The sequence below is a fragment of the Trichoplusia ni genome, chromosome 3 (genome assembly GCF_003590095.1).
Source record: "Trichoplusia ni isolate ovarian cell line Hi5 chromosome 3, tn1, whole genome shotgun sequence".
Lineage (NCBI taxonomy): Eukaryota > Metazoa > Arthropoda > Insecta > Lepidoptera > Noctuidae > Trichoplusia > Trichoplusia ni.
In genome coordinates, this window is record NC_039480.1 from 8,341,179 (window position 1) to 8,360,570 (window position 19,392).

Here is a 19,392-nt window from a genome sequence, read left to right on the forward strand (position 1 = left end):
AGTTCGCAAGGCGGTTGTAACCGCACTCGTCATATCAAGTTTCTGGCCGACTCCTGGACCGTGAGGATTCATACAGCCATTGCGCAACCTGTTAGACGAGACGACGAGACTGATATTCAATAGAAACAATGATATTATCTTATGAAAATCGCCAGATTTCCTCTGACTTATATAGTTCAACAGTAAATTGTAAACCAAGGTTTTAATTTTCCAAAAATATATATAATTCTAAATTATCAGCATAGTGAAGTGTCCTAATTCCAGTTGACGCACTTGACTCTAACAAAATTGTTCCAAAAGATAAGCAACTCAAACACTTCACTGTAAGTTCTAAGTTACTAAGAATTTTATTTATCAGCGTCAAACATTTCAGTCGTTACATACGCTTGAATGCGGAAGGCCAGTTTTACTAATCAAATACGTTCCATAGAGATATACCTACTGTTATTAATAAACACAAAGGACTTGTTTCTTTGTCTAGCTTCATTCAAGAACCTTCACGTTCCATTAACAAATCCATCTAGGATAATATTACGCAATACGCATTGTATTTATTTACTAAGGAAATGTGTCAGTTACTTAAGTGTGAACATGTTTACGATAGCATTATTTACCAACGGTAAAGCTAGCTTCGCATTTATTTTCATAGCTAACATTGTCGTGTAATGAATTGCAGGAACTCGTGTTAAAACAGGGATAACTGTTCTTTGAGCAAACAACAATAAACGTGTTTCCACAACACCATTTAAACAAATGAACTGTCGGTAAGCTATACTTCTGTAGCACACTTTATAGTTGACGATTAAAATTCAGAATGGTATAAACTTTCAACGAGATAATGCTTTTAATCCATTGTCAGGCTTTTAATTACCTTCGCCGCTCCCTATTTTGTATCTTCGTTTCCTAGTTCGCAAATTTTATTCGTCAGATGATTCTAAACACGATTTAAATATGTAGTTCTTGTTAACATTTAAACACTTGACGGCTTCTGTTTTATAATGATAAGCTTTTGCTTAACATAATGTATGATGAGATTTATGAGAGTAGAGGCACCTGCGGGGGTGTGCGGCGGGGCGTTCCTGCTTACAAGCTCGTAACTAGGTAGTAGGCTAACAAGCGTTATACCACTGTTAAATGCATTTCTGGTGCTAAATATTTATATTACGGCAAATGTTCACGTGTTCCTTAGGTAACATTAACCTATACGTCTGCATTGCGGTTAACAACAGTTATGGAAGCATCGTTATATTTCTAGTAAACATTAAAATTTAAAGATAGTTCTCCTGAAAGCTGTACGTTAGTTGTCATGACAGCAGTCATTTCAAATGATAACATTAGTTTAGTTAGGAGCACGAAGTAAAATGTATACATGGATTCTGTACCTATGACTTGATTATATTATAATTTGGCAATGGACATTGAGACTATCCATTGTCAAATTAAAAGCTTTGAGCTCTTATTACTAGTTACAAAAATATCCATGAGCCAAACGTAACTGTACCAGGCCTGTGATATGTGGGTTTAGTTCGCAAGTCCATGTTACATAAGTGCAAACCAGTATCGATAGTGTTATTAGGACGTTACTTATGCATGCCTCATGTGCTGTTCTAAAGAACGGGCTCACCAGACTTGTTTGTGTCATCGTTTACAAAATAACCAATACTCTTACACTCCTCTGAAGGCTGCTACAAAAAAGAAAACTGCCATTACTGCTATCCTTTTTTGCCTTCACTTTGAATGTCGTTTTGCATCTTTCTTACTCTTTCATATCCAACTTCAAACAGCGCACGTTGTATTGTTTACTGTAACGTCTTATGTGCTAGCGTGAAGTTTCGGGTCTTAAGATTAGCAGGTACGGAGAATGTTTTTTCTTGAGTTTTCGGCAGGGAGGCGATTAGTCGATTACTTTTGCCACCCTTCTACACGGTGGAAGTGGTTTTTTTTAATATGTTACTAAGTAAAAGCAAGATATTTATTTCAGTTAATATCAGCAAAGGTAAATTTTCACCGATATAATAAATGTCACCAATTTTGTATAGATGCCTAAAAAAAGTGTGCAAAGATCCTTATTATGGATTTTTTGGATTTCTTGTTTATTGGATTTATTGATTATTGGATTTCTTACTGACAGATTATAATTTAAATCCATACAAGACGGAAGATAACAAGCTATCACCATTGTGTGAACATCGCAAATTAAAGGCACATATTGGCAACCCTATTGCTTACACGTGCCAATTTAACAAACAACTTTGTATTAGTAACGAGATACATTCTCGTCCTGAACCTTGGTCTCCACTAACGGACCACGTGTAGACATCTATTTGCGTTTACAGGACTAAAAGTGGCATGGCAACTAGAAAACAACTAAAGTTATATACAACGTAGAGCAGGTATTGTAGGTAATGCAGTTTCCAGTACTACTTACCGGCTTCCAAGGACGCGTATCCGTTCGGAGGCCTGTTATCCCCGTGAGGGATAAAACGAAGTAATAGAGGCAGCCATAGCCTAGCTACGTGCGTATAATGTTGCTACGGATCGAATCGAGAAGCCCCACGTAGAGGTGAAATGGGGGCGGGTGTTCGAGTCCCGCACGACACTTATTTGCTATGATGCCACAACCGTACAAGGAAAAATGAGCCTTCTTAAACTCCATTTATAACAATCTAATTTAAAAAAAAGACATCATTACATGTTCGACGACATTTCCTTATCGTCATTCATAATGAACATGTGTAATTTGATTAGATTTGTTTTACGAGATTAGTAACCACTTTACACTAGCAACAAACTAACTTAAAACTTAGATTTTATTAGAATTATAACAGCCTTTACTACTATTACTATTTCTACTTAATCTTTGTAAGCTTCGTTTTCGTTGTAAAAAGCGCTCTACTACGTTTCGCAGTAAACATGTCGGACGATATCTTGCATTAGCTTGACCGAATTTATTGGTCGGTTCATTGTTTTCAAGCAATTAATTCTTACATAATAGGTCAAGTAGCGCTGTTTTAACGACTTCCGGGCTGTGCCAGATCTAAAGATAAACAGGTATCTGCTTATATAGAGCAGATTCCTCTTAAATAACTATACTACTCCTGTTGAACTAATTACCAAAATAGACACAGGCCCAGCTAAGGGCCTTGGTCTGCGCCATCTTTTTTTTGCGTAATATTTCAACGTTCCCTCGCTTTTCGGTCACACCATCATCTTATTTCAGATAAAATCTTATGTAAATCCTCTCCGGGCCCTACCGCAACTCTTATACTCGCACTTTATGAGTAACTTGTTTATTCTGAAATTTCTCCGCAATATGTCGGCGAATAGAACCAAAGCAGCCTACCATAACACATATGATGTAAGGTCAATTAAGCTAGTCGAAATACACGAGTTTGCGTTAGTTTTGTTGCTCGTTATTTGGGAACACGAGCCGACCGATGTGCCTTTTTTAGTTGAGGTCGCACGCGGACGCGTTACGTGAGAGTCGACGGTCATGTTACGTACGTACAGTTGACAGTGCTCTACGCCTGACATTGGCGAGGGCCCGCTCTACAATAATTCACCGAGACCGTGTAAAAAGTCCCCGATACGCTGACATTGACACACTTCCCCGGGTGGACTTCCTGCCCGCTCCCACTCGATACAACATTTGTTTTGTTGTTTTTCTCCTAGACCAGTTCGCTTTCAAACCGCTTTTCGGTCGTATTTTGTAGAATTTCGCTTTTAAAACTTCTTTTTATATTTTTATAAAACCAGTTTGCGTAGCTTTTTCGGCACATTCGATTGATGCCTTTTTAATTTTATTCGTTTACCGAGTGTGTGTTAAATTGCTTTTTGCACTTCGTACGTGCCAACTGTTTGTTTGCATGCTCTCTGTAAAAAAGGTAGGTGACATTGAACTTTTGACATTAAATATCACAAGTTTTCCGTGAGAAACGAATGTGTATTAATTTGGCAATGGTTATATGACTAATTTTAAAGCTCTTTCCTATTTTAGCTTTATCCTTAAACAAGTTTCGTGTACATTTCGGTTTCAAAATGAAAATCGTTTCGTGTGATAAGCAAGGGCTCGCGTGTGCCCAGTATTTTATGTCGGTACCGCATGACTTTATTTGTTCACTACTGGGGCTATAAATATTGCAACGTGATCGTCAAACCGCCCACGGGAAATTGACTCCTCCCTACTGTCGGTATCATTATTGCTAAACTCTTTATTTTATTACAAGTACTTCTATGTATGTACATACCAGTTGTATGCAGCGAATTGTACTTGATATAACAAGCAAATTATTCTTGACCTGTTTCGTGCTTTTCTTTTTTGTGTTAATATTTATTGTGTGCAGCTAACAATTTATCGGTCTAGTTTGCAAGTAAAGTAACCATTTGCAGGTCAGTTCGAAATATGTTTTATTGCCGAAATTATAAAACTAAAGATATGAAAAAATACCAGCTTATTTAAATTATGCTAAAAAATACAATAATCAGCTCTTCAGAACCTTACATCAAGTTCATTAATGAATAGATACCGTGAATCTCTTGGTTGGTACCGTTATAACCTCAATTCGCACACAATCCTATTTATTGTTTCAACTATGATGCTGTGACCGGTTTTCAACCACAATAAAAACAGTACGATGCAAACAAACTTGTTTAAAAAGAAACTGACCTCGGTCACCAGCTTAATGAATGCACTCTATTGAACATTTTCGAGTATACATAACAAGAAAAAAATAGTTGTACAACAAATCCTGAAAAGGCACATTATAACCAGCTAACTCACCGTACAACTAGCCACACTCATAGTAGATCCTCGTCTATCATGTACAACCAAAGAAAGCAACACGTTTTATTCATACCGAAATAATAAAAATGACGTCACATCATTTGAATATCTCATTGTGCGATACATGTCCTTACTAGTCTTTATTTTTTCATCCATCTTTTTAGACAAAAAAACGCACTATGTTATTGTTGATTCACAAACCATTTCTCCTCTACAATAGAGGATAAAAAAATATTTCGATGAAATAAGAAAAGCTGGTTTGATTTCAATAAGATTTCGTGTGATAAAATGCATTTGAAATAATGTATACTATACGTTATACCGACATGGTTTTTGTGAATTCATGTATCGTACTTTTACCGCAACAGCTTAATTGCCCTTTATGTGAGTATAAATTACTTGGGAAAAAAACTACAATAGAAACTTCTGTTACATAATGAAGGCAGCTAAGTTTAAAGTTCATAAACAATATATTCGTAGAGCATACTTTCTATAAAGATCATTATATTTATGGTTTCATATTGTCAGCTTCTTCAGGTCATCGTTTCTTGGAGTCGACTTAGCTTTTACACCAATTTGTCGAGTCAGGTCCTACTCGAGCACTCGTTAGCTCCAACAGCTATCGGTCTTCGACATATGGCCCTCCCACTGTCACTTCAGCTAACTGATTCAGCAAACTTTATCGTTATAACTATTCTAGTGAATGATGATGTTATTTCCTTAAAATCTCTTCAAAAGCAAAGAAAATCTCATCTTAGTTTTGATAGAAAATCCTAGTGCATCCTACCTATACAGGTAACAGCGAAATAATCATATAGATTTTATAATGGGACTCTATATGTTTATAAGAACATGCCTCAAAGAACAGTTTTTACGTAATATACCCATATCAGCTCACTCCAATAGTTTACAGTTGCTTCCTGAGTTACATAACAAAATGTGACGAGTATTTCGTGTTATGCAAAGTCTAACTGATCTGATTCATTACACTTGCAAATACTGGCAGCTGGATACAGGTCAACCAAATATTGGTAAACGAAGGTCAAGTTCTTAGATGTTAACACTTGTTTAGTAATAATTTAGCAGACAGAAGCTCCTTGAATTTTGTGAAACATTGTGAGACTTGAATATGAGATGATTTTCATTGAAAACTAAATTCATCAAAGTAAATTAAAATGCAAAGTAATTCGATTAGAGTCGTGGGAAAGATCCTTTAAATTTTCAAAAGAATACCTATAGTAGTCCCTTAAGGGGCGTATTCCTAAAATGCGAAGCATTAAGCGAGGGATGTAGAGGGGAGGCGAGTCGAGCGACGAGTTACAGGGCGGAAACGAAAGTTTTGGCGCCATAACGCCTACGCCCGCTTGCACGCCATTTCAAATTCTGTACCTACAGTATTTCGATATTAAGCCATGGGAAAATGTTTAAGAAATATTCACGTAATACGATTCAATATCGCAATGTTATTTCTTACCTAACTCTTGACAATAACATGATTCAATCCTTATTGTGGGAAAGGCGCGTAACTCTACTTATGAAAGATTACAAGGTCATTTATGTCATATTACGAATCTATTTTGAAAATTAACTTGACTTGTAGCAGGTGCTAAATTATATTGTGAACTGCAAATGAATGAACTTTTTGCCGAGAGATTCAATTCATCTTCATCAAAAGTATATTCGAATGAAACGCGTTGCTATAGAAACTGTAGGCGGGCATTGGCTGGCTTATCGCGCCTCGCCGTCCGTGGATGCCTTACTCGCCAGAAAAATGAATGAACGCGTTCACGAGACCATATCAGTACTTACACAGCGTACGTATTTATGAACGTAGTTATTTGAACGAACGTCGGCTACGGGCCACGTATGAGAATTTAGCGCTCGCCGACTGAGCTTGAATTTCGAGATAAAGTGGAAATTATTATTGCCGTCTTTATTTAGGATTTAGAATGGATTAGATTAGAAGTATAAAACAACTACAAAGAAACTCAAGAATACTTCGATTAAGTTTGCTTATTTTATAATGTTATTATTTTATTATAGGTAGTAGATCTTCTACCATTGTATTGTTGTTATAGTTATCATTTCCTTATAAAATGTAGCTTCATTTATCAACTTATTATTGACTACCTACGATGTCTATTAGAAAATATAGTATTGAGTAAAATATGTTATTGCCATTGTACAGCTTTTAAGTAAACAATTGTATAGATAACATTTATGAATTGACTATAAATCTCTTCACATTTATCAAAACTACCAATAAGGTCAGGTGCAGGAAACTGAAAATAAATAGAACAAAAAATTTCCAAAGAAACGTCGAATACTATTTCAGTATTAAACCGAGATACGTAGTTAGTTTACAAATTTAAGAAAACCGAGCCTAAGAAACTCCATTATCAAATCCCTTTTAAGGCGCGTCTTATCTCTCCGACATAACATTATAATTCGTGCGTTATCATGACCATTCTTTTTCACTTCCCACGACCTTTACTGTTCTTTATTATCAGTCTTCAGGCGAGTACTCGTCAGCCTTGGGTGACAAAGCATCAACAAACTGTTCAATGTTCATAAGTATTTATCATCCGTTATGGGTATTGGAACATATAAGTTATGGTAATCAGGTAAACATAACTCGCATACTGGTTACTTAGATTGGACATGTTGGTCACACATTTATTAAATACGTCTTGTTTTGTGCGGCCAACTTACCCTTGTATACGAAAGATTATGTTACCTACGTGAGAAGCACTCTTATAAATATTATGATATAATAAAAAAAACTTGAATTGTTAATACAGACTCTTTTCAAGCATTCCTATGTGAATTGATTATAATTAAGTAAATGTATAGAGGACAATGGAATATTCAAGCCAATATTTCATAATAGAACGAAATGCGCGTGTAACTTGTCTGTTTATTATTCATTCTGTTAGCGAAATTCTTTAATTATTCTACTTATAATAACGTGGGTTTAAACCCACTGAGCTCGTCTAGACAATATTAGGTATAGCGAAGCAAATTAAAATAGAGAATTCGAAGTTTCATAGATATTCGAGCTCGGATAGTTCTAAAAAAAATCCTTGTAATGTTACAAGGTATCGTGTACTAAATATGTTTGTGTAATATGCGCTAAGCGATACGTTCTCATGGTCCCGCGTATTTCGTTATACTTGCGCTCTTATCAGCGTATGGCGTATGGCCGTTCTTTTTGTTTGCTAGCAGGTGCTTCGTGGCTTTGAATATAGAGCCCTACATTACCTATGTTTGAAGAAGTTTATTGGATGGTTGGCGGAACAAAATTTATTTAGCGGTAATTTATTAGACAGAGAAAAATCGTAATGCTAGTTGTTGTTGTTGGACAACATAAACTGATAAAAAATATATTCTGCCGATTTATAGTCTGATGCAATTTACCCGAGGTTCAACTATATACTTTACTCAAACGTGATTTAACGTGACCTTATGCCCAAATAAGCGTTGAAAGGCCAAAAGTTCTGCAGTATCGTCAATTATCATATTAATAATTAAGTAGCTTACGTTTCGATACAAGAGAACGGAACTTAATAAATTGGTGATTCACAGAAATGCATCTGGATGCTTTTCTATAGAGAGTAGTGGGACAAGCCATAAAGTCACAGTTAATGTATCGTTTTATTGTGTTTGCAATATTCTCTGAAAGCTTTCCAAAATACCAACCTGGTTAAGGACTTAATTATCCCGTAAAAGGTGTCTCATTAATTAAAGTAATTGTTGCTTTTACTGATTTGTTAAATGAGCTGTGTTATAAAGATTCGGCGATATAACAGCTGTGTTATTTATCATGCAAGTTTCTTTTTTTACTGTTACGTTTTCTGTATCTTTTAATATATAGCCCATCTCTTCAAAAATATACATGTCCTCTTCGTATATTATGCTTTTAATAGAAACTGCAGCTTTATTTACCTAGTGATAAAAGAATAATCGCACGTTCAATAACGCTCTTAAGTATTCAAATTCCGGTTCTCGTTCTAATTTGGCTAAAACAAAAGGCGGAGCGGCAAACATTACACAATACCTACTCGTATTTATTGATAAGACGCTCGCCCGATTCGTAATTACTGCTATTACAATAGCCACCGCAAACCTCCAGATGTCGCCACCGACATACATTTGACCTAATAATAATTAAAATGTAATTTAATCATAGCCTGTAAGATATTCAACATCAATATAGTACTTTATACTAGGTACTTATTAAAAATACTGTTGGCAGGCGTTTAAGTGATGGCAGATTTTTAAATTGAAACTTAAATAATTTTAATTCAAGTTTCCTCACGATGTTTTCCAGTACCGTTTATCAGTGGTGTCTGCTACCAACTAACAGTGAGCAAGCATGGTCATAAATGCTGCCTTATAAAACCTTATATGGAAAGAGGCATGTTTCTAGTAGTGGGACATTTAATAATGTAGTAATTAATGAAATTCGAATCTCAACATCCTACGAGTATCCAAGGGAACTTACGAAGGCAGGTTTAGATCCCTGTGTAAACGATCCAATACGCCCTTCGCAATACACGCCTTTTGTTTCCCTTAGCAACGTAACAAGGAACCTTGTTTGTTTTCCAACTTGGCTCCGAGCAACATTGCTCAAGTTTTTGTTACTTAGAGAAATAATGTAACGTGCATGAAAGAGTTTCTTATCGGCTTACATAAAAAACATTACGCTACGCGTTTTCTGTACTATGGGTTATATGGGTAAAAAGGTTACTCTTGTCAGTCGCAAAATCAGGTTAACTAATAAGTATTAAATGTTCCACAAAACAAATAAGCACACGTTACCATTTGCGTATTGTCCTGTAATACTTTTTTTTTATGAGCCAGTGGAAAATATCATGGACTACCTTCGTCCTGGGGAAGGAATATGGGACTGAATGCTTTTTCATTTTCAATAGTTGATATTATTATAATAAATATCTAATAATATAGTGCAACCTCGCTCTAGGAGAGTTTTTGTAGATCCCGTTCTTTCTGCATCTTACAGATTAAAATATTAATTAGATATCTTATTCATTTAAAATGTAACAAAGGTGTTAAAGTAATCCAACAATTTAAATTCTGGTTCTTTTATTTTGAAATGAGATTCGTTAAGCAGGTTTAGTTAGCAACATTAATTAGTTGCTTCTTTTGAAATAATAGTGAAATGAAATAATAACTTTCGTAACGTTCTCCATTATTATTTAATTAGAATATTTTATTGAATGCAAAGGAAAGGAGTACAGCAGCTGTTTAAACACAATGAAGGTTATCGAACCTTCTGTTTTATGATATAGCTAGGTTGTATAGCACCTACAATAACATACCTACACTTACTACTCTGCAATCTTAGAAAACCCGCATATTTTAAGGAGAATATAAATCGCTAAAATAAATGTTACTGTATTTTTTTAGATAATCCGAATAATTTAGCGTTGCATCACTTTCGCAAATGGTTGGCAATTCATGCAGCATTGACGCTGAAATATAATATGTCTGGCCAGCAAATATTAAAATTAAAATTGAAACGGTGATTAACAATTCAACTCCTTTTTTTACGCATGGTCTTGTGTAATTTACTTACATTACATACATGGATAAATTTTGTATTTTCACCTTGGATTTTCCTAGTTTTTATAACAAATCAAAAAGAACGTTCAAGTAAATAAAGCAAAAATACACTTTACTCATTGTGAAATCGGTTTGACAGTGAGTTATTTATTGCACTTTTTGCGAAAAACCCAGAAGTGTCAGTTTCATGGATGAACAAACTCTTGCAGTCAAGGTAGTGATTAAAATATTTAAGTATGCTGAACATAAAACACTGATAAAAACTTCAAACGTTCAAAAGACAGGTCACTGCATTATTTGGGAAATCTAGCCGCGTGCATAATTTTTATTTAAATAGTAACAAAATAATAATTAAAAAAAGAAACAGTAAATATATTCATTGCCTAAGTAAGCTCATTAAAATAGTCGTGAAGGTTTACTGCATAATGTATCTTAGTTCATTTGCATTTTGAAGTGCCTGGATTTGAACTAATTGAATCAATGTATTGAAGGAATTTCAATCAGTTTAATGCTATTAATAAATTATTATATTTTTACGACGATTAAACAGTATGTTTGTAAGCAGCATTAATAAACACAATATATTTTCAGATTTACAGGAGTAATAAATAGTGCGTTCTCGTATAATAATATACCCAACTAGCTGTTGCCCGCGACTTCGTGCCCGTGGGTAGAAGATATAAGTTATGATTTATACCTTTTTTTTTGTTTAGGCGGGGGAATCCTCATGGACACCCACTCCCTCGGGGGAGGAAATGGGTAGTGTCAGACTTTTACTGACTAAACCTGAACCGCCGTACTACGTCATCCGCGTTTTTGTGTCGGTGTATGGCAATGCGTTGCAATCCTTCATAAATTTATACCTGCCCTGTTTTTTTCACATTTTCCATTGTATCTTCGCTCCCATTAGTCGCAGCGTGATGGTTTATAGCCTAAAGCCTTCCTCGATGAATGGTCTATTGAACACAAAAATATTCTTCAATTTGGACCAGTAGTTCCTGAGATTAGCGCGTTCAAACAAACAAACTCTTCAGCTTAATATACTAGTATAGATTGAAACGTTAATATACAAAAATATAATGACAACCAATTGAAATTCATTGCTTGATTCTCTTCTGAACATTAAGCTGAAGTATATCGTTTAGTTAATATTTTTTATACAATATTTTTGATTGTCAATGACTGTCCTTCGAATGGAGGTTGGATTTTAGATGCAATGCATACTTCATAAGCTTCACATAAATATACTTGGTTAAAAGTTGATTAAATCGCTCTGGCAACTTGCCAATACATTGCTTATCTAGCGTACCCTTTCCTCGTCGAATGGACGACCTAATTGGCTCAGTGGCTAAGCGTGCAGCACGTTGGTGCCCGAGTTCGGTCCCTGTATGAAGATAAATTTAACTTACGAAGTATAGCGATACGTAGTTTATAATCTTCTTCAGTTTCTCGATGAAAGATTGTTGTTAATATTTTCCAAATGTGACAGAAAATCCATGTAGTTTAACGAGGGTGATTTCAAACCAGCCCTATCATATAGTTGCGATTAGCTCTATAATAGTTAACTCATGAATCCCAAACACTACAGAGCAGACTATTAGTCTCACATTATTGGATTATAGCCCGTTAACTGTCCGTGTTTGCTAATTAACCGAAAGCACAGGGTCCGTGCACAATTATATAGAGCCTGTTTGCTTGGCCCTTAATCTAGTTACACACTCGATAGACCGCTAAACAACCAGTTATGATACAGAAGGTTCATTCTGTAGATGGCTAAATATATGTATATATTAAGTATTATTAAATTAAGTTTTATTTCTTCAACCTGCATTTTTATTCTAATAGAGATAAATAACTTACTGTTCGAAGATTTTAAAACAAAATTACCGGCTGCTGTGTTTCCAACCACCCATCGTTTTAAGAAGAATAATACCACTTTCGCAAATTTCGGTATTCCTTCAACTGTGTTGACTTTCAATTTCCATGTTATCTGATTATTGCATTGAAAGTGGACCTTTTGAATTTTCCGTCACAGGCCTAGGGCGAGGATATGGGATACGATAAGTCTGTTGCGACAACACGTAACTACGTTACGTAAGAGGCTTGTAAATCAAGTAACATGTGTTTCAAATCATACGATATATTAGGAGTTAAATACACAGAATGAGAAACAAATACTGCCAGTATACCTGTACCTAGAGAACAGAAGTTGTTTTCTGCTTTAAATAAATGGTGTATAGAGAATTGTTCTCGTTATCAAACGGCTATGTTTATTAAACGTTGCATGACAAGTGGTCTCGTGAACCACTTGTGGGTTTGTCAAACACGCCAATCACAATAACTCAAAAGCAACTTGCTTGACAAGCGCGTCAAACAATTTGTTTAACAATTTATATAATTTGGCACATTTGTCGCTTTGTAATAAATAATTATAATATACCGTATGATTGTGTATGATGCTCCTTATAAACAAAAACCTTTTGAGTGCCTCTGTGTAATATGTCATTGTATAACAAAAAAAGGAGTACGTGACAACATATAATGTGGGACATGTAGGTATTCAAATTAAAACTGCTTTCAAAAGAGACCAATATCGACCGGGTTACTCTCCCCTCGTGAGTAATGCGAGCAGGGAGTGACCGACCGCGACCGCCACCGCAGGACTCCTATCCAGCTCTTGCTTTTTCTATATGTTCCTTCTATACGTCTTGACTGTCAGTTGAATCGATTTCCAATAAAATATAGCTTTACGAAACAATCCTTATAGCAATAATGATAAAGAATATTCATATTACAGTCCGTACAATGTCCCTTTAACAATTATGACAAGTTATCGAACTGACATCTTTCTGTACTCATCAAAATGCAACAAGTACTACTAATCTGATTGAATGTAAATTACTTATTTATTACGAAAAATGCGACCGTTCGAAACATGTTCATCAAACAGGATATTTAACATTAATCTGTTTTTATCAATATCCTGCTCATTTATGTTCTTATGTGGAAACTTTCACACATTTCACTACGAAATAGCTTTGAGAAATGCTATAGGTAACTATGAATTTAATATATTGATTTATAATGGTGTTTTTATTGAAGATCATGAAAGACATCCATCGATCATTTTCAAACATATTTTGACAAGTTATTTTTCAGATACAACGCACAAATCAACTTTGATTCAATGAGTTATCATGTTTGGTGAATATAAATGAAGGGCTTTTTTTGAGAATGAAGATATTTATGCCCAGATCTTCCAGATCATAATAAAGCTAATTTAAATAACGACCATTAATTATAAAGATTTAAAATTACTTTCATGATCGATACAATGTACGTTGAAATTAAATAAATTAATTCACACTTGCTGCAATGAATTGTCTGATGGTTTATTTTCAGAGTAAAATCGTCTAGACTTCCGAAAACGTTGAAAGCAAAACGTATCTTGTAACAACGCCAGAATTAATTGCGCACGTTACTTAGTTTACCCAATTCGCTATCTAGTTGGTTTTCCTTTGTACAAACTCACTCGTTCCTAACGTTTTACCGTTATATTTTTCCCTTTTTTACCAAATACTTGAAATTCACGGAGGCTAAACAACCCTGAATTATTTGTTTTGTTACTGGAGCAATACGAGCATAGCCCCTGGGAATGTTTGTCAGGCATAAACAATTACTTGTATACCGTTCAAAATGATCTCTAAAATCCATAAAAAGAAACGACACGTTGAGGACCCATACGCTGGGCATATTTCATATTTTAATGGCGTTTCGAGGTGTTTGTTGTGGTGTGAACTGTAAAATTACGATTTGAACGTATAATTTTTATGTGATCATTGTCCGTACTATGAATACAGAATACTCGACAGTATGAGGTCTTGCCTCACCGATTTCGCATGTCAAAGTTCCTATATAAGTGTTGTTGAACTTGCAGAACTGTTACGGTATACATAAAAAGTGACTAAGTTTCAATGAGGATACTTCCTGCCTTTGTTTACAATGCTTGTTCAGCTTACCGAATTGAATGTGAACGATCAATTCGGAGCTGACATCAGTAATATGCCTTATAAGTAGCCTTATCGCAAGAATAAATTGTTTATTAAGCAGTTTTTCAAGTTCGAGTATTGACTCGTAAATCTTCCGGTAATTATGTTTGACGTTAACATTATTGGTATGCGGTTTAAGCATATTTCATTACTAGTAAAGGCTAAGTTTTAAGTTTTTTTGCAAAGTGGTAAAGTATTTTATAGAAGGGGCGATATAAGATGTGAATGTTGAGTGTGAAAGTGTTGAGTTTACTAATAAAATCTCTGAATAAACTCTCTCAAATATATTATGGTTTGAAAGTACCTTATGTGTTATACATAAGGTATTTTCAAAACAGAACAAGAGGTTTTCTCTTATTTATTTTAAGTCGAACAATGGTTCCTAACTTGGTGTTCACATCTATTTGGTGTATTCCACTGGCCATAAATCAGTGACATCCGTAATTTGAAATCTCCAAATGTTTCCCGGGCTAGCTCACCGCCAGCGCCAGGGTTCGGTCGTTGCTCTCATGGCCGCTCGGCATCCCTATTTCCCTCGCGACGGATATTATCGGCCTGCGTTCCGAACGATAATAATCGCAAGGGCAAACCTAACGGAACACTTTAATGCGAGGGTACGTTACTCAGCCAGCCAGCCTCCACAACGCTTTTGAAAAACCTTGTTTTTGTCAAAGCTTTGTGAAATGAAGCTTTGTATGAATCTTTAACAGTGGGGGCGTGCGAAAATATGAACAGCAAAACTCGTAAGAAAAGCGAATCTTTTTGTTGTAATTATCATCATCATCCTAGCCTATGTTAGGGTCGATTTCCAGTATCGCCAGATGCTACTAATAAAAGTGTTTTACAAGGAGTGACTGCTTATCTGACTCTTCTCAACCTGGGCTACACCCATTATTCAGACATATTGTTTTGTTTTGTCGAAATGCGTAGTGACAAATGATTTTAATGATAATTATCACATTTAGTTGAGTGAAAAAAGGAAGGCAATCGATGGGGCTAGCTTGTTGGCTACTGAGATCGAATATGGATACCAAAACGAAAAGAAGTTAAAAGGACACTGTACTTTTAAAACCGGGCGCCTTTAGAGGCACTCGTTTGACATCTTTAGTCAGGAAAGCAGTCGCACCTGATATGGACTATAATTATATTATGCTAATGATGAACTTTGGATTCTGATGCTTATGTCAATACATGTCACGAACCACCGAGTTAACTCATATTGTAGTTTGTAACCCCGCTGTATTGTTATGATAATTAAGTATTGTTGAAAACCGGACTCTCTATAATACCAAGATTATACGATTTCAGAATGTTGATGTTTGTCTTTACATTTCGTAAATTAATTAACATACACGTAGTTATTATGGCTTATTGTTGTGCCAATTTAGTTTAAACTGATGAATTAAACTTCCATAACCTCAGGAGTTGCGGTATTTTATGAACGAAAGTCTTTATTACGGTCCTATTGCGGCTTTGATATTAAATTGAATCAATGTCCTATTTTGCAGGTCACCATAAGTTAATCTTAATAATGTAATTTTTGTTGCAGGGCTGTGACCGACCCTCGAGATGGCCGGCGCGTGGCACTCAAGAAACTGCCCAATGTGTTCCAGTCGTTGGTCTCCTCAAAACGCGTCTTCCGCGAGCTCAAGATGCTCTGCTTCTTCAAACACGAAAACGTAAGCATTTTCAATTGCCCTAATGAGAATAAACATGGTCGAATAAAGTGGATATAAGCATGCAGTGCTAACCCTTGCGTATGAAAAAGTGCATGAATGTGGAAATATCGATCGATCGTACCCTATGGAAAATAGAATGGTGTTACTGGTGTGAAACGACTCATCTATCGCAGGCAAATCAAATAATATATGTCAGGACTTTCTACATGCATTTTTCACTTTTCAACAAATAAATATAACACTGGCCTTTTTAAAAGCCACTGATTATTTATAACACCAAGTATCTAACTTAAACAACAGTGGTATAATGTGCTGCAACTTAAACTTCAAACATTTACGTAAACGATAAAACTTTTAGCTATTTTACAAATTCGTCTAATAGAAGCTTTGGTGTCTGGCTTGAGGATTGAAACAAAGTATTTGATGCCAAGAGTTTCACCGTTTTATGATACCGGTATGATACTCTAGTAGGCACCTACATAAAGTTGTACTTTGTGGTATGTACATATAGATGTAAACGAATGTGACTGCCTGGGCTGCCTAGATTCAATGCAAGATTATTTACTGAAAGGCTCCGCTAATGCAATGGGCTACTACCCACCATACTTATAGGTTAAATAACATCTTAGTAACTACGCGTGAGAAAAAGCCAACGTTTTCATTTTTATATTTTACCTTAAACGACTTTCTTTCCATAATAAACAATCGTCAGATTGCTCAATTTCTTTGACTTTGAAATTTCCACTTCTTTGCAAATTGAAGACGTTTGTTTTGAAAAACAACCTTCATTTAGGGCACGGTCTGTTCCCACGTAGGTTTGTTAACGGCTTCTAAATTGGAACACCTTATCGACGTGATTGTTTTTTACTTTTCTAATTAGAGACCTTTACACATCGGCCTTACTTTTTCAATGTTAATTGGAGCTTTCAAATTCACACCTGCACTTAATTATTGTTTTGGTCATTACTACCGGTGAATTTTCAGTTTATTAGCTATAATGCCATTCGTTATCGATGAATTTACCATCCTCAGACCTCTTTATTATGATAATAGGGTCCGGATTGAACATTATCAGTAAATAATTATGCGATGTGCGGTCTCTTTATAATTTATTCATTTTTACTGTGGTTTATCGATCAATGTGTATTGTTTGCGGTTCGTGAGTGTTTGTCTCCGCTAATAAACATGTATTTGCATTGAAACGATTTACCGATGTGTTGATTGTGTGATTACTAATAACGTGTCAGTTCGGTGCTTCTCGTTTATACTGGACAACTCAACGCCAAACTAATCGGATTTTTTTGTTCACAGGTCTTATCGGCGTTGGACATCTTACAGCCGCCTAGCCTCGACTTCTTCCAGGAAATGTATCCTTTTCAATGTAGCATTGGTAAACATAAGCTGTGCCGTAAACGATCGTATGCCCGAGTCGTTTTAACGGTGAACGTGGGTAGCGCATTGACCTTACACGTGAGTCCTCCAAGATTGCATTTCTACTTAGAATCGTCGGAACTGTTAAAGCGCCCAACAAACGGTCCAGTGTTTTATATTTTATCTCCGCTCCAGCGTTATTGAGTTTCACTCGTTGAATTGTCAGCGCTTCAGCTGCTTGATACTTTATCTTTGTTGGATTTCTATCTGCAGCCAAGATTTATAGTGGCGAATTGAAAGTTTTGGATTCGTATCATTGGTTTTGAATTTTCTTACGTGTGATACCTACCTACAATAGTGTTAAATGCAATAATACATCATTTGTTCTTCAACTAGATCGATAACAATATCTGAAGCGACAGGTCAGACAAAGCGAGTCGAATTATGAACGTCTTTTGTTTTAATAACTTTTGCTTTTTTGACCAAGATTTTTTTTACTTCTAAAACTAATTTTGCTGAAAAGCTGTGATATTTTGATACATTTTTTACGGGCGTGGACTAGATTACTTCAATTTCACGCTGTCAAATCGAATGACAAGAGAGGTTGATCTTCTTAGTGCTAGACGTCAATTTTCAGCGTGTCTCGCGTTACTTCCAATTTCGTCATAGCCCAGTACAGGCTCAATTTATCTTTCTCAACTACCGTATAAATATCCCACGGAGTAACTGTCGGTTTTATGTTTCAAATTTTATATCGCGTACACTATTGTGATTTTATGGCCCGATGGAATCATAAAGATTCCAGTTGTTGCTCAGTTTTTTATTTCATTACATATGAAGCTTAATAGTCATTAAAATAAATTAAATTTTAATTATTTACCAACAAAAACATCTAAAAAATGCAGGATGCAAATACTAATATATTAACACTTACTCGACTCGTTGGCTTAGTTCTTACTAAATAATCTAGTCCGCTGTTCTAACAATGTTATTGGATCTTAAAAGACATTTCAAATAAATTTAATAGGCAGATGTTTATTGAGTTAACACTGACACACGTGTTTACGAAGTGCAATTAGTTCAATAATGGCGTTTATTATTTCTCATGTTGTATGTGTGTGTGCCGCGTCAGCTGGCGGGAACACAATATCTCGCCGGCCCGGCTACCCTATACCGATTTATTCCCCTTCAAGTTTTATTGAAATTCGAATGGCACTCGTCCGCCGTCCGCGCCGTCTCGTGAAATCCAATAGTAAAAGGAAAACACTCGGTACAAGTTGTAATACAAGAAACTTGCCTTATAAATCGTGAAGTTTAATTGAATGCAATGTTCTGTGTGGATTACTGATCACATCAAGCGCGTGAGAACGAATGACGTCGACAAAAACCGCCGTGATGGCTAGGGTTTTGAAAATGATTACAATTAATATAGTCATTTTCTCAAAGCAAAGCCAGTCTGGAAACACAAATCATCTCCAAAAAAATATTTTTCAGTCTGTATTTAACAAAATCTAAGTATTTTAAGTATTAAACGAGGGTTTTTTTAGGGTGACGGGATATAAATATAAAAACATTGAACCGAGTTTACGTTAGCAGGTGAAGATACGTCGATGTTGAGGAGAATACTGACGGGTTTAAAATCCCGTATGTTCACTCTTATTCATGTATGTCTTTTCAAATAGAAATAATTATTAATATTTGGGTTTAGATTGTAGCACCCGTCGATAAAAGAACGATTCCTATAGGCATACTAATAAATGTAATTAGCTGATCAGTATTCCTCTCATGTTCGTCTAGGTTAATCATAGCGTTAATTGACAAAATAGCTACATGTTTATTGGGGAAAATCCTTTTATTTTCTGATTATTCTCTGTGATATAATTTCTTTGAGTGTCTCCCTAAATTATTGTAGCACAGTTAAATA

General features: G+C 35.5%; 1 protein-coding gene across 3 annotated transcripts in view; it reads left to right on the forward strand.

Annotated features, from left to right (window-relative positions):
- Positions 1–19,392, forward strand: part of LOC113491771 (serine/threonine-protein kinase NLK) — a 90,624-nt gene that overhangs the window by 32,825 nt on the left and 38,407 nt on the right. For all 3 annotated transcript variants that reach the window (XR_003400452.1, XM_026868934.1, XM_026868935.1), the window contains exons 2-3: positions 15,968–16,097; positions 17,409–17,464. Coding sequence is in view for 2 of the 3 variants with exons in the window: in XM_026868934.1 (XP_026724735.1) it covers positions 15,968–16,097; positions 17,409–17,464 (186 nt within the window). In the remaining variant the exon portion in view is untranslated. The remainder of the gene's footprint in view (positions 1–15,967; positions 16,098–17,408; positions 17,465–19,392) is intronic.